The following is a 25,795-nucleotide window of genomic DNA, read 5'->3' on the forward strand; positions in this document are numbered from 1 at the left end:
TGTAAGTATATTTTTGTATGATTTAAGAAATACTGTGTTGATATTTGCACAAATAAATAATTGGTAAGTGTTTATATATACACCGGTTCATAATATATTAAAGAGTACGTCAGGGGCGGATCCAGGAGCGACTTTTGGGGGGGGGGGGGCGGTGAGTTGACATACTGCTACTTTTAAGGGCTCCAAGCTTTGGGATGGGTTTTATTTATATATAAAATAAGCAAGTCTCCTGTTCTGGGGGGAAGGGCGATCTCCCCCCCCCCTCTGGATCGGCCCCTGGAGTACGTTGATTTTGCGAACTTGGGAAAGTCTGAAGATAAATATGAATTCCAAATACTTGAAAAGGATGTACTCACCCCTATTAATTACTAATAATGATACATTTCAGTTTTTACAATTATAGTTTATTTACGTGTTTTATCAACACTATACAGGGTACATTTGTTAAGCATTACATACTGTCTACCACTTAACATGCAAATTATTTCTCACAAATTAATTTACATTTTTACAAACTTTCTTAACTATATAATAAATCTAGGTCTTTCACATATAAAAATATTGCTATTTTCATTCTTTTCCGTACATTTGATAACTAATTTGTAAATAAGTAAACGGAAATTTCCTTTTGGCCTTAAGTTTAGGCTGACAGTCTTGAATATTTTGACGAATTAAATCAAACAATCCTTAGTGAGAGTTCGCAGGGAACACATAATCCAAATTCTCGTTAGTTATTGGTAAGATCTAATAACTTAAATAGTATCTTGTTATGTCCTATAATTTCAGTTGCTGTTGCGCACATCCTTCATCTTGACTGGTACGGAAGTAGTTACTACGACACATTTTTTGACGAAAATAACAAAGAGCCCATTTGCTGAGTTCCACTGAATATTGAAAGGTGGTATGTCACAACGAATTATGTGGATCACATGTAATGACTGTAGTTATCAAAATTCTGCGACAATGATGCCCTTATTTATTTATTTATTTTAAATACAAATACTGATTTCTGTTGCGTTGATAATCTTTAAAAGTAAAATGCATTGGCAACTTCTGTTTTGTACACAATGGAAACAAGTAAACCCACTAACTTTATTTAAATACACAGTGCAAACTAGTGAATCCATCAATTTCACTTATATATACTCATTAATGCACTACGGATGAAGTAACCAGTCACTATATTCAGGGTTAAAAGTGGATCTGAAAAGGTAGGGGGGCGGTTGGTAGCGGCATAACGTCACGCCACCTCCCTGCCCATCTTTGTCCATTGTAATTATTTTACGAACTGGGGGGATGCCATACATATTTTTTGGAAGTGGGGAGACGGCATCCCCTTGCCTTTTCCTTCAATTTTACCCCTTACTATATTTGATAATCAGACACAAGATAGTACCTAATTCAATGATCACTTACAGATAATTAAGGTGAATTATCCTTACCAAAGCAAGTTGCACTTTGTTTAACTTTTATTTATATTATTATTTTACATCAAATTGCAGTAAAACCGATTGTGTTGACCCTGTTGGTCTGCCAGAAAACTTTAAAACTTATACAAACGACCATCATAAAAAAAATAAAAATATATATATAATATATACAATGTTTATCTTCCAAGTTCAAAAATATACAATCTTAAAATTACATCAATAATAATTAAAATAAGTCAAGATAAACATTAATTGACTTGGTTAACATGAGTCTTTAGATGGCAATAAGGCTTTAAGAAATAAAGGATACTGTCATTCGGGTATCCTCATATGTTATGCCTGTAGAGATTTGACTTTACTCCTTCACAATAGAACTGTATCGCTATGTGAGAGCACTACTAAAGCAACGACATCCTGTTAAGACCACCGATGCTGTATTTTGCAACATTGCTATTGGCCACTGCTGTAGTTGTTGTTAATTTTGATCGGCTGTGCCGCTGTTTTTACATTGTTACTTCTTTGACATATAACCGAGTAAAACGTAATGCTTAATTATATACATATTCTCTAATTTACAGTTAACGCAGCAGAATACTGCTCTCCAAAAGAAATCAGACTTCGTTAAAAAAAAAAAAAAACTGCTATCTCAGAAAATCACAGAATAGGCTGTTACTGACAATAAGGCTTTACGTAAGCTTCTTTCGCTGCTGGAACAGAAGTTATCTTGTGTGTATACAGTATATTTAGAAATTCGATGACCAAACTCCTGTAGGCGATCCCTTATATCAAGTGACAGAAAAAGTTCTGATAACCGTGGGTCGAAAAATGCCTTCTTTCAGAGCTAATAACTGCCAAAGCGCGAAACATTACGTTTCAAAAGCCTCGTTTAAAAATAAATTTGTGTGGTCCTCTTAGTTAATATATTTACAGACTTTGAAAATTTAGGTTATTTGCAGTTGCATTTTTTAGAAGGGAATTGAGTATAATATTCGAGATATGATACTGTCTTAAACTTGTCAGAAATGTCAACAACCTGCTTGTGATATCAGTTATCGACACTTTGTAGCATCTGGCGAATGTGTAGGAAAGGGAGATGTACAGACAACAACAAGCACAAAATAGTACACACTCCTTCCGTTTACGAACCCCTTTTAACGGATATCAAGAACATTTGATTCAATTTGAAAGGTGCTGGTTTTAAACTAAAAAGGTTGAATTTGCTGCATCACAGGACTTGTCAAATTATATTCTGACGCGACTATCCGTCGCAGAGCGTTCCCGCCAGATTGTCTATGTGGTGGGGACTTTGGGAACACAGTGCACAGCGTGGTAGTTTTCTCCGTGCTTCCGGAGAGTCACGGCGCACAATAGAGTGAACCCCTATTTGGAAGTGCCTTCGAAGTCGCGATGGAGAAATCCCTGGAGCTCGCAGACACACCACACCGCCTTTATCATGTGCGAATACCTGAAGCAGGTCGGAGTTACAACGGTTTCGCAACCGCCCTACAAACCTGACTCGGCCCCACCAGGCTTTGTGTTTTCAAAGGTTTAAAAGAAACCCATGAAAGGACGTCATTTGGACACCATTGACAATATCAAAACGAGTTAGATGAGGCTTTTAAAGGACACCCCCGTTGAGGACTTCGAGTGGGCATACAATGCACGGAAATCTCGCTAGCAAACGTGCACTGACGCAGGAAAGTCATACTTCGAGGATTTTTAAGTAAATATACCAATCTGATCAAGAAACAATGAAAAAAAAAAAAAAAAAACTCTGACGCATTACTTCTGGGACAAACCATTTATAGTATGTGTTTATAGAGTACCAGTCATTTTACATTGTCAGATTGGATAGTTTGCTTGATTAAAAGTACACCATTGTATTCTTCTTCTTAGTACTGTAGTTATGGATATTAGCCATTACAGACATAGTGTCGCAACTTACGGACAATCAGCACCATTTGATACTTTTTATCAGTTAAAATGAGGGATGAATGTATTCACAAAATCATTAGCGACTTTTTTTTTAACATAATGTATACACATCTTAACTTGCATTGATGATGATTTTTCACATATTCTGTACGAAAGCCTGTAAAATGCATAAAATTTAATTATTAAATTACTTTAATTACATTTTTAGTCATTCATCTGTTTAACTCGAAGATTCGGAACATGTGGTATTTGCTGTCTTAAAGATCGAACACTACAACAATACATGTAACCTTTAGAAATATCAATTCTGTCCCAGGTTATCCAGCTTAGTCTATCACAAATGTCTGGGCACAAAATATAGTCATCTGTCACTGATGTTAAGTGAGGGTTGTTAATACCAATAAACGCAATAGCTGAGTTCTTCTTGTGGTTATGAATGACTTTCCAATAAAACTTCGGAGCCGGAATCTTACTTTGGTTTCCTTTCGCATGTAAATAAACTTCAACGTCATTATTGTTGATATCTGGCAGTGTAAGAATGCCATGTGTCCCCGTATAAACAGTTACTCTTGTATTCATTCTGGAAGCATATCTTCGAATAGCATCTTCTAAATATTTCCAGTTGCCATTATTAAAACTTTGCCACTGTGGTGCTGCGTTAATGTAATAGTACGTAGCGTCTTGCCACGTTAAATAAATAAAGTCCCCATCTGGTGCTAGATGACCTCGAGCGAAATAATGACTTTTCGACACATTAAGATAATGTTCGGCCAAATCTCGAGATCCGAATAGGCGAATAAATGTTTTTAATTGGTGAGATTGGCCATATAGAGAATATACTGCCAATTTCCCGAAAAAGTCACCTTTTTTAAAGCTGGGTCGACTGTTGTCTTTATCTTTAGCGTCTATAAAGGAACCATATAATGTATGCTTTGTTAACATTGTTTGACCTATACTCTCATCATGACACACTTCTATTTGACTATAAAATGTATGTCCTACTTCCCAACCAATCTGAGCTCCAGTTAAGTTCCTTCCAGGCCCACATCGCTTGCTTGTACGTATAAGTGTTTCAATAATAGGAAGTGAGCAATTAAGAAACAAAGGAAGTTCATTGTTATCACTATTGTGTGCTTTTAACTGTCCTTTATCACACATGACGTCAAGAGAATGTTGTTCACTAAAGCCAAATATCTCATTGTTGTCCCCTGGACAGCTGATTGTTACATTGTGGTTCTCGTGGATAAACAAAACACGATTGTCACCGGCGGTGTTATTTGGGAAAATGTGTTCTCCAACTTTATCCACAATAATAGGAAAATTTCTTCCAGAATCCGTTCCAAGTACAGTCACACAATGGTTTTCTGAAAATATACGAGTAAAAACAAGAAGTATTAGAAATTTTAAATTTTTGACTTAATGTGTAGTGTTTCTGACACGTTACAGACTAATGTTGTGAAGCTGTCAAGAAATCATTATCCAATTAAAATTACATTATATATATAATTATTCACTCCGCTCGAAGCCAAGAGCGCGCTACATTACTGGCAAGGCTGTAGGAGTTGGCCGAGGAAGCAACCCGGTTAGGGTCGGCGAAAGATTACACTATAACTGAAATGCATAGTGTCTTTCTTAAGAAAGACGCTTTATGCATTCCAGTTATAAAAAGCTAATGAATTAAAAAACACTAACATTCTTCTTGTTGTTTTCATTCAACGGCAGCTTGTATTGAAATAATATTTGAATAATAAAAAAAGCATTGTAATTGCTCTTGGAAGATCAGCTGTAATACGTAAATGATTGAGAAACGTATCTTATCTCTACATTGCATGCTTCGATCACAGGCTGGGAATTGAACGTTCATCATATAGCCACTTTGTGGCTCCCTCGGCTAACAGCTAGAAGAAAATTGGAATTTTGATTTCCATTCAGTTTTAAAAAAAATCAATTGCGTTATTATTATTATTATTATTATTATTATTATTATTATTATTATTATTATTATTATTATTATTATATTTTTATAATACAGTTTCGAGGAGATATATTGTTTTAAAACGCTGTTACGTTAAGGAAAACGATTAGGAAACGCTATTCACTTTTAGTTCATCTTGTAACCTCAGAATCGAGATGAAATTTAATTGACAGTTGCAAACGGCAGTCCAATGCTCGTTTACCTCCTGAGTACTTGTTGAGAGCAGATTCAAGTTTTAATAATTTAATCTTGATATCTGTATACTCATACGCGAAACTAAGTCTTCCGTAGTTTAAAAGCCAGAACTGACGATGTTGATAGAAGTTATCGAAACTGTTAGTTCACATTGTGAACCTCAGCTAGTGTGGACCAACCGCTACATCATTTACCGGTGCTTATGCACAGCACTATCTTGGTCTCGAGCGAAACAAATTACTGTGTGTGTGTGTATATATATATTCGAGAGTAAGGTGTGTATACTGTCTTTTGTACAGTCTTTACTTATTAGCCAGGGACAAAATGGAAAAGAAAGTGATGTTTGCTTGAATTCTATTCATTTTTATACAGTTTTACAAAGCACTTGTAGAATACTAAAGAAGGTCGGTCCACATTTATGGAAACGAAGTAGAATGTCCGCCAGAGGCGCTAGAATCGCACAGACGGTAAGCACAGCAGAGCAATCAGACACCAGTTGAGTGGAGAATTCGGAGCAGGAAGTGAAGTGCTCCGAGTGTAAAACGCCTCCAAAAGTGACTCCATTCTGGGAGGGGCACATCACCGCTCTTTCCAACATCGGATACAGCTACAGTGAAATTGTGAAAGAGTGTTCGTCCAAGAGTTTCACCATTTTCAAGAAGGGTATTGCCAATGTACTCAAACGCAACAAAAATGCACAGCCAGAGGAAACAGGTGTGCGCACAGTGGCACGAAAACAACATCCCCGTCCCAAACGTACAATGGATGTGGTTCGACAGGTATAGAAGTTGTTGACCCAGGAGAATCCGCCGCCACAAAGAGATTGCCAGGAGTGTTAAAAGATCCAAATCAACTGTGCAGAGAATAATCAGCCAGGATTTACGCCTGCAAGTGAAGCATAAGCCACGTTTTCACACACTCACAGATAAACACATCCTTGAACGCAGGCTCCATTGCAAACGGCTCTATGAACGGTATTTAGCGGGTGACAAATGGAAATATGTGGTCACGTTAGACGAGGCCTGGATCTATTTGTCAAGTTCCAAGTGGATCGAGCTATTTACTACCATCCAAAGGATACCAAGGACCATAGAACTGAGTCCGCACGTGCCGCGAAAGTTTTACCCCGTGGCTTCATGGTGGTTGCAGGTTTTTGCCATAAAGGGAAGCTTCCTCTGCATAGAGTTGCACGAAATGTGAAAATTAACGCAGCATACTATCAACAACACGTTCTGGAGCCATTATAACGGCAGCATATTCCGTCATTGTATGGTGCTGAGGTGTTGAAGGTCTTCATTCATCAAGACAAAGCAGGCAGCCACACGGCTCGAACAACTGTGGCATACATGACCCGCAAAGCGCGTGGAACTGTAATCCATGCTATCCCATATTCAGACATCCCTGTCAAGTCTCCCGACTCTGCACCAATGGACTGTTGTGCTTTCGGGTGTTTGAAGCGAGCGATTTCCTTACGTCGCCCACGCACATTGACTGGCTTGTGGAAAGTTTGCAAGAAGGAGTGGTCCAAACTTGATCAGATTTCTCTGAACAGATGCCTACTCCAATGGAAACTTCGGTGTCGGGCTGTAGTTTATAGTCAGGGTCGTCACATCGAACACATACCGCTGGTGGAAATACGGCTTTACGGCGTAGCGTAGGGGACACAAAATCGTTTCCATAAATGTGGACCAACCCTCTGTATAATCCACATACTAATTCTATGGCTTAAGGAACTGGAGGGTTAATTGGCACAGAAATAAAAGCCCACACCTAGGTCTATCCTGTACCAATCTAATTAGTTATTGCCCATTTCCCGAATAAGATATCGCTTATTATATTATTGTCCCACCTATTTTTTGGCCTTTCCAAAATTATTCTCCCAAGTTGTTATATTAAAACAACAGAAATGACATAGACTGGAAAGAAATACATGATACTAATTATGAATTGCTGTTCACCTACTGCAACTGTTTTAAAACTAGGTATCTACTTTCATGTTTGCCATATAAAAATAAGAAGAAATAGGGAAATGTCCTAAGTGAAAATGGTGGGGACGAGGGATGTGAGAACATGAGGTATACTCATGTCCAAAATTATTGTCGTATGTCTATAAATATGTTGTTGTAGGAATATAATTTGATAACGAATTCACCCGGTATTTTTTATAATGTTAGTATGTGTATAATCGGCAAAGACATGTATGTGGCAAATTTCATGTCAAAAGAGCAGTAAATAAGAACAATAAAACAAAAATAAAACTTCCTCATTCATTTAGTAACATTTTGTTTTATTAATTCTAATTTTCGTATTTATAATTTTTTTCCTATGAAATTTATCACAAATGTACATTTCCCAATTATACAATAGTATTAGTACCCTGTACCCTGTAAAATTATTATCAAATTATATTCTTACAAGAAGACAGTTATAGATATGCGACAATCATTTTGGACATGAGTGTACCTGTTCTAAACCAGGTATGTGCTTCGCCACCCTTCTTATAGTAAGACAACTTGCTTGTTCTACAACAATATTATTTCAAAAATAATTTCTAATATAACAGTTGTAAATATCTCCTTTATATTTTTCTGGTTTTAGTGATACGTTATTCATGAAATTCAAGCTAAATTTTAAATACGACCTCTTCCTATTGTAAGTCAAGCACGCTAAACAGTGGAATAAAATTCATGCAGAAACAAATTATGAAATTAATGGAAAACGCATTCATTCTTAAGGTTCCCTCAAAAGCAAGACTTGGTGCGAATGGTCCCGGGTTCAATTCCTAGTGGGAACACGCGGTCAAAAAAGTGTAAAAGCTATTTCAGGCCAGCCATCTTGAGTGCGGTTTTCATCACTCACAGGCAAATGCCGGGATGGTGCCTAACATATAGGTCCCAGTCCACTTCCTTCCCTTTCCGCGAATAGTGTGATCACCGAGTGACGTTATCCCTCATACATGATGGGCTAACATGGCCGTAGATACCGAAAGCCCAGAAATCTAATTTCTAAATATCTAAAAGTATTGTGACTTATAACAAGGAAATTGTCAAGTTATTAATACAGTAATATTTAAGAGCAAATCGCCTAAAAAAAAAAAAAAAAAAAAAAAAAAACTCTAATCTCATTACTTGTAAGACATTTTTCTACGATGCAAAAATGAAATTGAGGGGAAAAATTTCCTTTAGAAACAATTATAAACCACCCTAAATAAAATACCTATATATATATAACTACACGAACTGACATAAAAGGGTACTTCTGCTTGACGTGGAAAGTTGAAATTTGACATGATTGTAGCTTTTCGGGACTACCCACAGGAAAATAGCAAAAAGTCAATATTTTTAATTTTTAAGGGATCTATAGGAGGGATGAAGAAATTCCCCATCATGTTATTTAAACTTTTTTTTAAAACTTATAATCTCATATTTTAGGTACTTGGAATTGGAATAAACACTTGAAATTCGGTATGCTTGTACGTTTTCGGGAGCGTTACCTTCGTAAATCACCAAAAATTAGAATTTTCAACTTTAGTGGGTTTTATCGGTGACTAGAAAATCTTCCCATGTTATTTATATGGGATACCTTTTACACCCCAAAATTATTGGGCACTTCCTGTGGAGCTACAATTATTACATTTGACACAATTGTAGCTTTTGGGGACTAACTGACAGGTAAATTGCCAAAAGTGAATATTTTTAATTTTTAGGGGGTCTAAAGGGGCGATGAAGAAATTCTCCATGTTATTTAAACGGGTGTTTATTTTTATTTATTTATTTACCTTTAATCTCATATTTTAGGTACTTGGAATAAAAACTTGAAATTCGGTATGCTTGTACGTTTTCGTTAGCGTTACCTAAGTAAATCACCAAAAATAAAAAGTTCCAACTTTAGAATGGTTTTAGAGGGAACTGAAAAATTTTTACTGTTACTTATAATGGGATATCTTCTATACCCCAAAATGTTAGGCACTTCCGGCATGATTAAAACTATGAAATTTGGTATGATTGTAGCCTTCCGGAACTAACCCACAGAAAAATTGCCAAAAGTGAATATTTTTAGTTTTTAAGGGGTCTATAGGGGGAATAAAGAAATCTGCATGTTATTTAAATGGGCATTTTCTTGGGATATAAAATATTATCTTTTAGATGGTTGAAATACGAAAAGAAACTTGAAGTTTGGTATAATTGTGGGTTTAAGAGGTGCGAGACCGTAGACCAAGTAAACCCGGGGGTCTAGAGACAAGGTCCCCAGCTGGTCAAATTTAGGAATTATTAAGACCAAATGCATGAAATTCACTGTTGATGCAAAGGATAATACATTAGAGATGTGAAGCCGTAGGCCGAGCAAACTCAGGGGTCTGGGGGAGGAGCGTCCAGCTAGCTCTTATAAAATTACATAGCCACTTTATGTTTATCGAAGGTTTTTGAGAACAAAAGAACTCCAGCGAAACACTATTTTGCTCTGGCGATAGTTTGCTTCAAAAGGTTAACTCACTTAACACGTGATGTCAGTAATTAATATTGTTTAGGACAATGGGAATGAAAAATCACATCGTGTCACAAGTATCCACAATTTTATCCGTCATCGACAAAGAAACTAAAAATTAATCCATAAAAAATTACATTGTTGCGGATATTGGTATCCACGCAGACTTCTAATGGGTAACGTTCGTAAGTCCTAAAAATAGAGATGCAAGGGCTCGGAACAAAACCGGCTTTTTTGGAAAAAAAAAACTCGGTTTTTTCTGCTTCGCTTTTTTGCTTGGGAAATTTTGGGCTTTTTTCAAAATTCTGCTTTAAATTGATAAAGCAGACTTCGTTTCGCTTCTCTATAACACAAAAAGTCATTTAATTAGTGGTTGATGCTGATAATAATATAAAACCTCGAAAATAAACTATGAATTTCGAAAAGATATTTCAAACATTTTTTCTTCAACATATTTACATTATAATTTCACAGGATTAACCAATGTATATAATAAGAATTTTTTAACCTCCTATATATAAAAGTAAGCAGAGTTGGCAAGAACCATGGTTGTTTTTGAAAATACCAAAAACCCGTTTTTTGGGGGATGTTTAAACCAGGCTTTTTTGATTTAGATTTTTTGCTTTGTGTATTTATATTACATATTCACAGAAATAAGTTTGTTCCGCCTTGGTGTTATTATGCAACAGCGGGGTTATGCCGGAAGAACTCTCATAAGCTTAAAGAAGTCCGGTCAGTCAATTTCTTAAATTGAGAATCTCCCGCCCTAGCCATCGGGAAAATCCCGTCATTACTTGAAATGTAAGACAATAACGGGAAAATCTAAAGGTCAACGTATCATAATCAGTACGCTAAAACTGAGGTATTAAATTACAAATTTAGTACGTAGATATCATTGAAAGTCCAATCCAAGCTAATGTTGGAAGCTACGTAGGCAATCGAAAATTTCGCCAATTTCTATCAATATATTTAAGCAATCTTGGCTTCTTTATAAAACAACAGGCAGAAATATACAATTTGGTTTCGTTTCGTATGTTTAGACTTAACATCCTTACGAAATACCGAGGTTATCAAGAAGAAGACTTTCGCTTAAACTGACATCCGAACCGCTACTTGGTTTACGCATGAAAGAAGGGTTGTGGTTCGACCGAGAATTGAACATGGGACACCTTGATTAAAAGGTGAAAGGGAAATAAAACTATTGCAGGTGGTTTGATATCTGGAAACATCACCATGAAGTTCACACGATTCGCATTTTTCATTCTTTTTATTTTTTTGGTTTAAACCAGTTATTAAAAAAAAGTTGGTGTAAACCAGCCAACCCTAAAAGTAAACACTTCTTTAAAAAAAATACACAAATAACTAGCAAAATAGTATGTAGTATTTTTACTTCAAAATATTCCATACCCTCTTTTTGAAAAAAATTAAATTAAAATAAAACAAGAGAAATACTTAGATTTATATGATTTTCTAGAGCTTTTGGTTCTGTATATTCTTGAAATTCTACAGTTAAGTTTTATATAACCACCATCACGGTTTACCCAATCCTTAAGTTTTCTGAATTTTTAACAAGAGGGATTCAACATATCATTACGGACCCCCCCCCCTTACAAAAAAAAAAAAGGACTACGGAATATATTTAAGTTGCACAACAAACATGACTGAGGGATTAGCTTTTGCGCTTCTATCGAGAAATCCAGGATTCAACCCAGCATTCGACCATTCTGACAAAGCTTTTCTTCATTCCATCTTGTGAAGTAGATATAGTGCGTGTACTGTGAGTTAGCCGACTTCCTTTCTTGTTGTTTTTAAATCGTTATTATTACTAATTACCAGCAGTGACGGTTTTGCGAAGGTTAGGGAGGCGGTCTTTCGGACTGAAACCCGTTCCCCAAAATTACGGAATGTCTGCAACAAACGAAATATCTATTAGTTATGCCTTTACTCATAAACTTTAAGCTCCCGTCAAATAAAAATTACGAATGTTTAGAAAAACTAAACATCAGTAAGAAAAACCCTTCCCAAAATACTTTTCTAAATCCGCCACTGATTTTCAGTATAAAATGATTTTTAAGGTTGTATCCGGAAGATTATTGCTAAACATATAAACGAAACGAAATATTAGTTATGCCTGTACTCATAAACTTCAAGCACCTCCCAAATAAAATTAGGACTTTTTAGGAAACGAAACAATCAGAAAAAACCCTCCTAAAGTACTTTTCTAAATCTGCTACTGATTTTTTGTATAAATTGGTATTGTGTCCGGAAAATTATTGCTAAATCACTTCACAGCTACAGTATAACAGAAATGTGGAAGTACGGCTTGACGGATATATTGAAAAACGTACGCTTTGACGGATAAATAGAAAAACGGGCAAGTTTAACTTTTGCGCTAGAAGCTAGAGTACTAAAAGCTCTTAGAAATGAAACACGGATGACAAACTAAAATGATCTAGAGAAGAAAAAAGATGTCTATAACTCAAAAGTTAAAATGAAGTTAAATATCCTCTAAAACTTCCCTCAAATACTACATTCTTCATGTTAGCTTTAATTTGTAAAACATGTGCTCCATCAATCTTGATGGTGAATTTCCGAGCGATATATCGCATTTAGGTCATGGAATTCTTATCTAACTATAGAATATACTATAAGAAAGCTATTTAGATAGAAAAATCATGAAAATGAAAAAAGCCAAAATTTCCAAAATTCTCGTTTTTTCCCCAAAAAAGCCGGCTTTTTATGTGAAAAAAAAACATCGATTCAAAAAAGCCGGCTTTTTTGCATCTCTACCTAAAAATATGGGTATTCATCCTAAATTTTAGGTCTTCTTTAGTCTAGGACTTGTGCTTTTTCATTCACTTGCTTCAGTTCTGAAATTCGCCACAACCACATAGAACTGCAACATTGCAGTAGTTGCCACAATGCTGTTATGAGCGTAGTTCTAACGGTAATAGCTTAATACTAAAACTGTTGTTATTAATATTATTATTTATTCTGCAGTGATATGTGAATTATATAAAATAACTTACTTCATTTAAGAATGAATTAAGACACTTGTTTCTACATATAGATTGTTTTAAAATATAAATTCAGTCAATAGAACAAAAACTGACTTCGTAAAGAGATAGTCAAAATCTTCCCCATCAGGATTCAGCCGCCTACAGTCGGACAATTTGTCTATGTCAACCAGATGCCGCGGTCGGATTGCCGGCGTCTTTAAGCGTGATTTTCGACGAATAGTTGCCTTGCCGAGTAGTCGGCAAACAGCCGGAAATGAGCTTTAAATGCGCCGGCGCCGCCGTCGGAAAGTTGTCTTGCCGAGCAGTCGGCAAACAGCCGTAAAGGCGCAGTAAATGCGCCGGCGCCGCCGTCGAAAAGAGGCCGGCATAAGGAGTCCGCAGAGAGTCGGAAAGAGGCCTTTCCGACTGTTTTACCGACTCTGATGGTCGGCAACAGTCGGCAAAGGGCATTTTATTTTACGATTTTCGACCGCTTGCCGCCTCGGCAAAAGGTCGCCAACTTTGAACATGTAGATCTTCGTGCCGCCGCGGACGGGTGCCGGCTACCTCCGGCGGCCCACCACCGTCGACGGCGGAAATCACTCTTTCCGAACGCGACTTCCTGATGGAGTTACCAAGAGGGGATGGATTTTCATAAGTCGAATTTATTTGTCAAGGAACTGTGTCATCGGAAATGTGCATCTACTTGCCAGAAAAAGAAACAGGCTTGCAATCAGGGGAGGGGGGCTGCCCTCGACAGCACATTGTGACATTATGTGCTATATAATACAAAAAATACACTTCAGATGTTTCTAAGAGATGTTTTAGTTTGAATTCGTTTTAATCCCTTTAATCCTTTCGAGATTTATGGTAGGGGAGACGCTAAGTGGCAGGATTTGGTAGTCATCCGTAATAAGAGGGCACTTCGCGTTCAGACTCGCTCAAATCAGTACGTAGTTAATCCCTGTTTGTTGCCCTACTAGTGTGTTACAAAATTAATTTTGGATTCTTGTGTGTGGTTAATTGAGAAGTTAAACAAGTTTCTTGTTGTTACTAAAGATTCTGTATATGTAGACAGCAGAATGGCAATGTTATTTAAATGAATAGTTTGCTAGCTTTTACGAGATGCATTATTTTTCTTAGGTTGGATGTGGTCCTAATGCCGGACAGCATACGCGTCCCAAGTACCGGACGCATCCCTTATATTTAATGGCGTTATAAAGCAACAGGAAAGTAAAAAGTGTGGCACTCGCCAAGCGAGGGGTTCTTGGAGGTAGTTGGGAGATAGAGAGGGGGAGGTGCCAGAGGCACCAGGAGGGGAAAAGACTTTGCACACAGAAGTTCACTGATAAAAAAAAAAAGGTGATTTATTTACGTCAGGAAACATAGCTGAACGAGCGTCAGCGAGCGAAGGGGTTAGAAGCCCCGCAGGGCTCGTTTTGTCCACCTTGGCCCCCATAATAATACGTCACACTCGGGTGGTTCAACGTCGATGTAAATCTGACCTCACCTGCTTCCTTGTGACCAACTTAAAACAGGTGGCTAGGGTCAAGCACGAAAAGAAAAAAAAATACAGCAAAGATATTTCCCAAAAGAAAGATTCAGTTTCGAAATGACATTGAAAAGGTAAAAAATGAGAAAAACAAACATGAAGATGAAGAAAACAAATCCAAGGAGACTACATGCCTTATCTGTGGGGAGTCAATGAACAGGACTGGGTCCCGCAGAAATACCGTACCAGTACCGAATTCAGTACCGCAAAATAGTTTCCATTTCCAACTTTACTTCTCTATTGCAACCAGAAAATATATAGTCCGTTATAATATTTTACATTTTCTCAGAAATTTATAAATTCGTTCACATTACAGTTGCTTCTTACTCATTTACAATTTACTTTTTTTCAAACACTAATTTACTATTTTATCACAGGAATAAAATTTAAACTGCTACTGATGCATATCAAGGGATTATAAAATGATGATTTGGTATTCTCATCGTTAATGTCTGTAAAATACCATAATCCTAATTTCAAAGAACAATGTAGCACCAATGTATTTTATATACTATCTAGCAGCAATTGCGTGAGTTTGGTGAGAGGAGGGTGATCACAGAAGGAAGATTTCGTCCAATGCTTTTCCCGGGGGAAGCGTTCCTAGTATCGCTGCTACGTTCCCTCTTTGCACAACCATACTGTCTTTGTATAAGAAAGGCTGAAGCTCGAGTGTCGCCTGTGTTGAAAGTTATTCGGTGTCCAACTTCTTTAATAAAGTGTAGTCCTTCATGACCCTAGGAGCCACAAGTTTCGATGGCGATGGTGACGAAGTGGTATTTGTCCAAGAGGTTATTATATTTTCGCCTCTTTTCAGATTCTCTGCGAGTTACAACCATCCCAGCTTTTGTAGAAGGAAAATTAGAGGGAGCTAGAGCCATGGCACCAAAGATATTCATCAGCTCTCTTGCCTGATCAGATCGACTACACCCCATTGGCTTTCTCCCGGAAGGCGTTCCAGAGGAGATGAGGGCTCTCATGATGAGGTCATTAACATCAGAGTAGCGAGAGTATCTGTCAGCACTGTGAAAACATGATAGGCCATGTATACCTTTTCTATTCACTTGACTTTCGCAAGCAGGGCACTGGTGCTGTTCGCAGACATCTGCTTCGAAACGTAATGCACAAGCGATTCGTAAACTTTCGTCGGAAGATGCAGCCCTAGGGATGAGATCAGATAGCCTGTACCCAGGCACCTGCTTCAGTGGATGAAGTAGCAAGAAGACATGCCTTAGACCCTATCCTCAGGGTTGGTGGAGGACTGAAGAGAAGAAAATCCGGAGTTTATAAGAGAAGCGACCCATGAAGATTGTAAACTTCTCTTATCAAGATCAGGTAGATCAAGTCCGCCGCACGATGTCCACTGGGAGATACAATCATTAATCTCAGCTTCAGAATCCTGATGAATATGCTGGCGAAAAAGTGAAGTGATCAAAGAGAAGTGAGGTATAAATGGAAGAAAGGAAAGATGGAGTGGCTAAGTCAGTGCTAGAGCTATTACCTCTGGTGTGTGGGGTCCCTGGCTCGATCTCAAGCCAAGTAAGTTTATGGTGGACACCATCATGTCCACGAGTTTTCTCGGGGTACTCCTGTTTTCTCCTACATCATCATTCTATCAATTCTTCCGTCATCATTCACTTGCCTTAATCATCAGTCTCCCTTAGCCTAAAAGCCATATTCGTGGACATTAAACTAACAGATTTCATTTTTTGCTAGTGTAGCAATGAAAAGCTTAATGATACAGTATGGTGCTTTAGTATCACTTTCGTCTTAATAGGTGGCGTGATTAACGAACAGCATCAGTTTTTAGTTTTTTTTAATAGTTTTCTGTTAACATTTTTGAAAAATAACGCATAAGGATTTTCGCTCACATATACAGTTTTATATAAAGGTCGCTTTTTGTGGAGGTCTGTGTTCGATTGGCCTCACACCGTGAGTTGAATGCGAATGAACATAAGGCGAAGGTCAGTTGTTGATGTGGGTATATCCAACATAGTACCTGGTTGTGGCAGTTCAGTTACACCGTAAGGATAGAGTGAACATGGGACCTCCACAGAGCGTCATAAGGGCAGGTATCCTGTACGAGTTCAAACTCGGGTCAAACGCCCCTGTAGCGGGGTGGAAGATATGCCAGGCCTTTGGTGAGGGTGTCATGACTACGCGGATAGTGCAGCAGTGGTGTAACAAGTTTAAGGACGGTGACGAAACACTCGAAGACGCACCACGTGCCAGAAGACCAACACATGTACAAAATGAAGATCTTCAGGCAGCAGTTGAGGCGAACAGTGGTCAGACATGTAAGGAATTGGGACTACAATTCAGTGTGAGTGAAGAAACCATTCGGCAGCACATCAATCAACTTGGGAAGCACTACAAGTTGGGTCGATGGGTCCCACATGGTTTGACTTCGAGCCAGAAGGCAGAGCGAGTAGACACCTGTGTTTCTTTGCTGTCTCGTCTGAAGAACGAGCCATTTATAGACAGGGTGTTGACATGTGATGAGAAGTGGGTCCTGTGCGAAGCTCCATGGCGCCGTCATCATTGCTTAGCATCCAATGAACCGGTTCAAAACAGCCGAAACCAACACTTTACCAAAAGAAGGCTCTCCTGTGTGTTGGTGGACTGCTCGCAGCATCGTGCATTGGAAACTGCTACCAGCTGGTCAGATATCAATGCAACTGTGTACTGTCAGTAGTTGAGCCGTGTTCAAGAAAAACTCAAAACTCTGGATCCGGCACTTCTGAATCTCAAAGGGTTCCTCTTGTTACAGGACAACACTAAACTCCACGTAGCTAGAATGACCGGACACTATTCCTTGGATGGGAAAGACTATTGGATTCGCCATACTCCCCGGACATTTCACCGTTCGATTATGACCTGTTCCATTCCTTGAACAATCACCTTAGAGGACGCCAGTTCAAATCCCTAGTACACAGAGAAAAATCCGTTCAACGGACAGCGGTATATTGTACAAATATACGGTGTCCTCTTGCTCACTATAGAAATTAGTACGGAACATACGTTTTCCGTATGCTACATAGGCACTGCCCTTAGATGTTACATCATGCCGTTGCAGGATGTCTGACATCTAACAGTTTTCCGTATATCACATGCATATACTTACGTTACCTTCGTCAGCTATATGTTATATACGTCCATTTGTATGTGAGATTCTGACCGCCTCATACGGAAAGTACGTATAGATGGAATATTTATGCAGAAAGTATTATAAGACATGCGTTTTCAGTTACACGTCTGTGGTACGTTAAGTCCAAAAACTACAGGAATTACGCATATAACCTATCTTTTTAAGTACGCCACCTACAATATTTTCCCTCAGTGTTGAAGTGCAAAATGCACTTGATACCTTCTTCGTTTCATGGTCCACCAAGTTCTACCGTGATGGAATCCATGACCTTCCAGAACGTTAGCAGAAAATCGTCGATGCTGATGGGATCAATTATTGTTCTTCCAGATACGTGTTAGGTGACATATCGATGTTGGAAGGTGGTGGGTGAGAAAGTGACAGAACTTTTTTGGTTACCTTTATACAAGTTAGTGAAATTGTCTATTGGTGTATCTTGTTTTGGGACTTTCTTTTTCGTTAAATGCTGAGAAATCTATCTTCCCTTTTGTGTAGAAATCTCTCAATTGGTAGTCCGCGTACCCCTAGGAGTCCATAGGAGTCCTAAGAGTCCATATTATTTGCATCTCATAACTTATAGAAGATAAAGTCATTCCTACGGATCCCTGTATATGAATTGTGTTTTGTGCTTATAACATAAATAAAGATTCGTAATTTAATTGTTGTTAATATTATTATCTTACAACTACTACTACACCTCACAGGATCGCATTTAGGTGTTCGATGATGCTAATCACTTTTTTTGTCAGCGGCCCCAAGAATTTCATCATCTCCTCTTCCTTTGTTGTGCACCCCTTCGTCTCGAATCCAAAAAGAAAACATAACTAAATGAAACTTAATTAGTGATTGAAACATTAATTAATTACAATTAAATACTGCTTAATAGAGATGCTACAAGTATGGTACGAAAAATTATGTCCGTCCATGAGGTCACGAGGGAAATGACCTCAGAGTTGAAATCTTTGAAGTACCGGTTATGCTAATGGTATAAGTGCCCTTGATTGGATACATTTGTAATTGCAGTTCTGATACTACTTTCAAGATGTCGAATCCAATAAAACAATTCTAAACAGTTCCGTCAATGGGGTGCCTAGAAAAGTGATCTCAAATGTGGGATAAAAATAAATATAAATATTCCAGTTTTGAGTTAGGTCTATGTTTTCCCGTGACTTTACGGACAGTTATACTAGAACATGGTTCCTTGAATTCAACATTCTCAAATTAACATAAAAAAGCGCAATTAGAAATGTATTCAAGGGTGGGTACTTTTTTCTGGTGATATACCAGTACTTCTTTAATTATTAAATTTTGCACCTTAAAAAAGTTTGTGTTCTAGGCACGGGCCTAGTCGAGCTAATGAAAAATACGGGCCTGACTATGCAGATATCAAATTTTAAAGGTATTGAGTCTGTACTTTATCTTAAAAAGGGGTCCACCACAACTCCGAAGTAATTGGGGAGTACTCGTGGAAGAAATTCCGATTTTTAGTTTTGTCAAGTTTCTTCAAACATATGAAATCATATGTAAGTATTTCTTTCTTTCCCTTTCCTTCTTTTCTTTCTTTTCTTTTAATGTATACATTCATCTGAAAGTACTTACATGAGCGTGATGATTTTAAAGCTTTTATTACACCACACAACAATAGGCACTGAAATTCCTGAGTTGAATGCAAAACATTTTGTGAAAATACTAAAAATTTCAATGCACATAAATCAGTGTTGGTAGTACGACAAAATTGAAAGGCTGGGTTGCATAAATATTACATAGTCTATATTGGATAGTCAGAGCTATCCATCCATATTAACATTTTCCTCAGTAACACCAGTCAAACCCCAATACTAGGGCTCAGATGCATTTTTAAGAGGGAGATACGATTAATAACGAAACTTGTGGTCTCCATTTTAGATATCATCTCAGCATCCTTTTCGTATTACCAGATCAGGTAGCAACTGGGCCTGTAAGCTTAAGCTATTACAATTTAATACTATCAATCACATGCTTTATTTTTAGTGAAAATCAGTGGTGAAAGACGAAGTTGCTATGTTACATGCATAGTTAGGAACAAAACAGGACTATAATGCAGTTCAAACGGAACACAAGTACTATGGGTAGACCCAAGATTGAATCAACTGGGACAGGCACGTAGCCAGGATTTCGTGAAGGGGGGGGTCCGTGACATGAAATACTGTGGTCATCACAAAAGGTGCTCGATCACTCTAAACTATTTTACTGAAACATATATTGGTTCGTTTAGCCAGGATTTCGTAACGGGGGGGGGGGGGGGGTGACATGAAATGTGAGGGCCCAGGAGCTCGATCAATCTAAACTACTTTACTATCAACATATATTGGTTTGTTAGGACAATAAAATGAGGATATGTTGGCAAGTATTTTAATAAACTATGAAGAAATTTCGAGCAAAATAATAAAAAAAAAAAAACATTGAAAAAGATTTTGCAATATTTACGTCCTTCTGTTTATTCAAATATAACAATTTTCCTTTCGTTATGACCTCAATTATTATAAAAAGTACATACTGAATACTGTCTTGTAAACTATCTTCTAATATAAATAAAATAAAGAGTTAGTTTGTGTGTTTGTCTGTCTGTCTGTCTTTGTGCGGCCTGGGGACCAGACGAGTGGACCGATAGTTACCAAATTTTGGTCAGAGGTACCTTGGCCCAGGCCCCAGATCAAGACCAAGAGTTTTTTTTTCTAAATTTCGAAAAAGTGGGGTCTCAGGGGGCGTTTACGGGAACCGGCTTGGGAACCAGTCAAATCGACAGAGAGTTACCAAATTTTAGTCACGAATACCTTGGTCCAGGCTCCAGACCAGAGTTAAACGTTTTTGCAGAAATTCGAACCAGGGGAGTCTCAAGGAGGGCGTTTACCGGGACATGTAAAAGTAGTAGAAAATGACCGATATTTATTTGTTTAACAATCATCAGACACAGCTCAGAGGCCATTTTACATTGAATATCCAACAACATTAACAATGGAAAGGATTTGGGAAGGTATCGGACAGGGCTGTTTAGTAGGTGCCATCCCGGCATTTGCCTGGTAGGACTGAGGGAAACCCTGGAAAACCTCAGTCAGGGGAGTCAGCGGGGGGTGGATACCGAGCCATGTAAAAAAATAGCCCAAAATGACCGGTATTAGTATCAAATCCATAGTTTTCGCGGTCGCTGAGATCAATGGTGATACTCCCACAGGCGTTGACTTCCAAATACAGCCCCTGTGCGAAGCATGTGTATATTCAACTAGTTTTACAATATATGCGTTCCTTTCTCTGTTGAATCAAATGCTAACAGAACTTTCTTTCAACATAATTTTTGGTTTTTATTATTCCGTCAATTACTGTCGGTTCCAAATGACAGGTTAAAGGAGCAACAGAAAATTGTCCTTGAAATAACATGTTTGATACTGCAAGGATGCGATGACGAAAAGTTATGATTTAAAATGTCCACGCTGTTACACAACGGCACTTATGCTTTCGAAAGCTTGAAATCTCCCTGACTAGTAGCAGGATTTCTAAGAATTCCATAACTTTTCTTGAAATTCCAAATTCCCTGACTCTTCCAGAATACCCGCTTACCTCGCCACCATATTGCAAGTAATACAATTCCTCATAAGAAAGAGTAAGCAAAAGCTTCCTGTAGTTTTCTTTTTAATTTTTAACGCAGATCCTTCTTTTTGTCATTTCATTTTGTTTTATCCTTCCTTAATTTTTTTCATTTCTGGTCTCGAAGGGGGGGTCCGGACCCCTCGGACCCCCCCCTTGGCTACGTGCCTGACTGGGACCAACACCGTACCTGAACGTGCGATTATCTGGAGTATAAATCCTTCAGTGATCCCAATCTGTCAAATTGATCGAAGTATGTTAATGACATGCCTAATTGTGTCTCCGTCTTATTTGTGATTTTGTCTGGAGATACTTCTTTTTGGCGATGCGTACATACGTTCTCACACTATTCAAATGTTACTGGAGGGTTTGTGCTGATCTGTCAACCTTAGCTGCGATGTTGTTAACAGATTTGAATAGCTAGGACCTTACATTCGGATGACTTCACGTTTCAGGCGTGACGTTGGTCCCGGCCAGGGCCGGATTAAGGGGGGTCTTAGGGGGCTATAGCCCCGGGCCTCCACTCTGAAAGAAACCTCAGCTGGCTATCTAAAAAGAATCATGAGAATACAATCATCACTATAAAATAAAATATGACCAAAAATGTGAAACATATTCCCTTAAATTTCTTACTGTTCTTTCACAGAAATATATTAGGTGAAGTCAGCATTGGCCACATATTTTTGTAGCACCAGGCCTCCAGTTAATCCAGCCCTGGTCCCGGTTGACATGATCTTGAGTCTACTCATGTCTTTTCGTCAGTCTTGGGAAGTAACGTAACGCAAGTAACGCGTTACTTTTTAAGTAACGTTTCCTAGTAACGCGTTACATTTTTTGCAAAGTAACTGTAACGGTAACGCGTTACAAATTTTTAAGTAACGTACCTAGTTTGCGTTACTTTTTTCGCGTTACATTTCGGATGAGTAACTATAATATATGTATATTTTTTTTTCGGAAACAAATGTTTCTTTCCTGTAAGTGAATTTCTCAGAATGAAACAATCGAGCATGAACTACGTATGTCACTGACCGACAGTCACCGACACACAGAAACAGATAAGTTCGTAGTGCAACTTACTGTTTTTGGAAGATGAGGACAGCCTTAGGGTAATCTCGTGTACTGATTGCAAGCACCTGGAAGATTTGGTCGTGGATTTTGACAGCTCCAAATCAATACATTCAGTGTATGAACTAGGAGTGCAAGGATACCGGTAGTCTATTTTACTTTTATTGGTTCTTTTTTATAAAGATGGAGAACGAAAGTATTTTACCGTTCGAACATTTGAAAGAATATTTTTTTCTTAAAAGCTGAGGATTATGGTGGACAGATTTATCAATAACTAGGGTGCCATAATTAACGATATACAGTAAGGGGTTAATATGAATAAACTGTGTTCTGATGAACAGGCCTACTTTATTACTAGAAAATAGTTTGCTGATGGTATGTAATATTGGAGTTCTTTCAGATCAGTTTGCTTATCCTAGAGTCCCGTTGATTATAGAGTTTGAAACTACGTTTAAAAAGCATGTGTCGATTTTAAGAGTTACTGGCAAGTTTTGATTCACCCCCAGTTCATGTGTTCTCATTTTATTAGTTGTAGTGTAATGTTTCTCTATATTCTGTATTTTTAATTTTACATAACATTGTTATTATTATATAATTAGTTTAGCAGAATAATAATAAGCAACCATGCTTTCTAACGCATAGGGATGAGCAAGAGTCAAGCTAAAACTCGACTCGACTCGAATTCAAGTCGAGTTTCGAGTCAAGTCCAAGGTAATATTCTCGAGTCGAGTTCCGAGCCGATTCATATTTTTGCGTTGAGTTTGATAAATGGCTCGTTCGTTTTAACTCATTCTGAAATTATGGCCTGATTACACTGGAAAGCGAAAGCCATGAGAAATGTAAGCTAAACAGTAATATGGAATAGTTGCTCACGAGAGAGGACACTGCTCGCATCTCGTCTCGATAGATTTTTTATACCACAAGAGATTTTTTATAACAAGCTCAGTTGGGCTCGGCTCAACTGAGATGGTTCGAGCCGTCTCGTTTGGCTCGAGCTGGCTTGGTAGGGATGAGCCATCTGCTCGGTTCAGCTCAACTGAGCAGAGGGTTTTAGCCGAGTCGGTTGCGGAGCTGTTGGCTCAGTTCATTTCTCGGTTTGGGTCGATAGTGAATGAGCTGTGAGCCGAGCTGCTCGAGTCGTTGACAATTCTAAACCCGGGTCGAGCAGTGTTGAAGATATTTGGCCAGACTACACGACTACACGACTCCTAGACTACACGACTACCGAGGTTGGCAATGAACTAGTTTTTTAGTATTCAAATACAAACCGTCTATCTTTCATGTTTATATACAGTGTTGTTATAATTATTATTATTATTAATAATAATAATAATAATAATAATAATAATAATAATAATAATAATAATAATAATAATAATAATAATAATAATAATAATAAAAGTAGTAGTAATAGTAGTGTATATTGTCTATGTAATATACTTGAAGAATGTGCTCGAAACTACACACCGGATTTGACTCGACTCGACTCGAAACTCGACCCCAATTCGAGTCGAGTTGGAGGAAATTTTTCGAAACGAGTTCTCGAGTCGAGCTCAAAGATGTCTGTTTCTAGTCGAATCGAGTTTCAAAGAAAACTCGCTCGAACTCGATGGTGCCCATCCCTACGAGTAACGCAGTATGGCATTTTATCAATGTTACATTATATGAAAATGATCATATATCAAGTAAAAATTTGTCCTTGCATTTACATAAAGCGATTCAGAACGTGCAATAATAATAATAATAATAATAATAATAATAATAATAATAATAATAATAATAATAATAATAATAATAATAATAATAATAATAGTGGTAGTAATAGTAGTACGGAAAATTGAAGTAATATTTTTTCCCACATATTTAAAGTTTCGGACCTAAAAGTAACGCGTTAGTAACGCGTTACTTTCGAAGTAAAGTAACAGTTACTTTTTTGGGGCAAGTAACGCGTTACGTTTTAAGAGAAAGTAAAGTAACTTGTAACGCGTTACATTTTTACAAGTAACTTACCCAACACTGCTTTTCGTTCCGTGTGAAATGCACTATAATTCAGTTTTGTTACTAGTTATGCATATAACAATACTTTCTGATTTCATCACGGCAAGGCATCAAATTCTAGTGTTTACCATATTAATTTTTACTACACATAAACAGAATTGATTTTAATTCAGTAGCGGATCTAGATGGTAAAAACGGCAAGGGGAGGGGGTTGCAGCCCGAGTCCAGTCTATGGTAAGTATATCATCAGTTGACAATTTTCATGGGTCCTGCAGAAGTTTTCAACTTAACTCTCTTCTGATGGATATTATGGCTAGGTTGAACATTGACACTGTGGGCCACAAATATTGTTTTACACATTGCATATTAGAAAACCCCCAATTGAAACTATATCTAATGTTTCAAATATTTTCCAATAAAGAATAAATGTAACACTTCTTGTATATTTTCAAAAATATACAAATAATAGTTTCAATTATTTTCATTCAAAAAACTGGGGGTCTAGGCCCCCCGGCCCCGGACTAGATCCGCCTCTGTTTTAATTCTTTATTTTTGTATGGAATACTATGATTGCCAGGTACGATTGCCCTAATTTAGTGGAGACAGTTGTTATCTTTGGTGGTTCGATTTAAAAAAAAAAGTATATACCAAGAAGAATAAATTATCAGAACTTACGTGATCTACTCCTCCTTGGTTTAGCATCAATACACACACTGATTATCAATAACATCGCCACATATCGAAGGTGAATGCACTTCAATAGGGAAGTTCCACACACGATCATTGTGCATGCTATGTTTGTTCGCTGATACTTTGTAAATGTTCAAATTTACAATTCACTTTTTTACAGTCATTGTTTTTTTTTAACAAGTTAATTTGCACACCACCACGCTTCACTTAATTTGCCATCAAGATGAAACTTTTTTTCTTGGCCTTAAGCCATGAAATGAAGTCTCACTATGTCTTCCTTTTGGTACATTGCGGCACTCTGTCCGCCTGCGGAATATTTCCTCTTTAGCCTCGTGTTCAGCTTCAGAGCTTTACGCTTGAGAGCTCAGCTTACTTGACCTTGTGTTCTACATTTCACGAAATAACTCCTATATACATATTCACAAAATCAATTTTCAAAACTAGCGGAACATAGTCTTTGACATAAAACAATTTATTTTTAAAAGATAAAAAGGGTACGATTTTCCTTGTGTATTGCTTCTGAATTGCTAACATTTACCAAACGAATAATATCAACTAAATATAGCATTTCAAATCAAATAAAGGGTCTTTTATTTTTAGTATTATTATTTCATCTCGTGACGAGAAAAAAAAGTGTAATTTGCGCTATTTATGAGCGACGTGTGTTACGCAATAACCGGTGTGAAAAGAAGGTCACGTGTTTACCTG

At 37.6% G+C, this 25,795-nt stretch overlaps 1 protein-coding gene across 1 annotated transcript; it reads right to left on the reverse strand.

The window, feature by feature from the left end:
- Nucleotides 1–285: 285 nt before the first annotated feature.
- LOC145666768 (salivary endonuclease-like) lies at nt 286–25,498 on the reverse strand. The gene is made up of 2 exons (XM_081734322.1): nt 25,073–25,498; nt 286–4,729 (listed from the first exon to the last, which is right to left on the reverse strand). Exons 1-2 carry the CDS (start codon nt 25,179–25,181, stop codon nt 3,570–3,572), a joined length of 1,269 nt encoding a protein of 422 aa, XP_081590448.1. The 5' UTR covers nt 25,182–25,498; the 3' UTR covers nt 286–3,569.
- Between the last annotated feature and the right edge of the window lie 297 nt (nt 25,499–25,795).

This window comes from Thermobia domestica, chromosome 12, assembly GCF_964235325.1.
Source record: "Thermobia domestica chromosome 12, izTheDome1.hap1.1, whole genome shotgun sequence".
Classification (NCBI taxonomy): domain Eukaryota; kingdom Metazoa; phylum Arthropoda; class Insecta; order Zygentoma; family Lepismatidae; genus Thermobia; species Thermobia domestica.

Excerpts from the sequence above, each read along its gene's own strand:
- LOC145666768 (XM_081734322.1), bottom strand. The coding sequence starts at position 25,181 with ATGATCGTGTGTGGAACTTCCCTATTGAAGTGCATTCACCTTCGATAT. Across the intron at positions 4,730-25,072 it reads ACCAAGGAGGAGTAGATCAC|AAAACCATTGTGTGACTGTA; the intron begins GTAAGTTCTGAT and ends GTATATTTTCAG.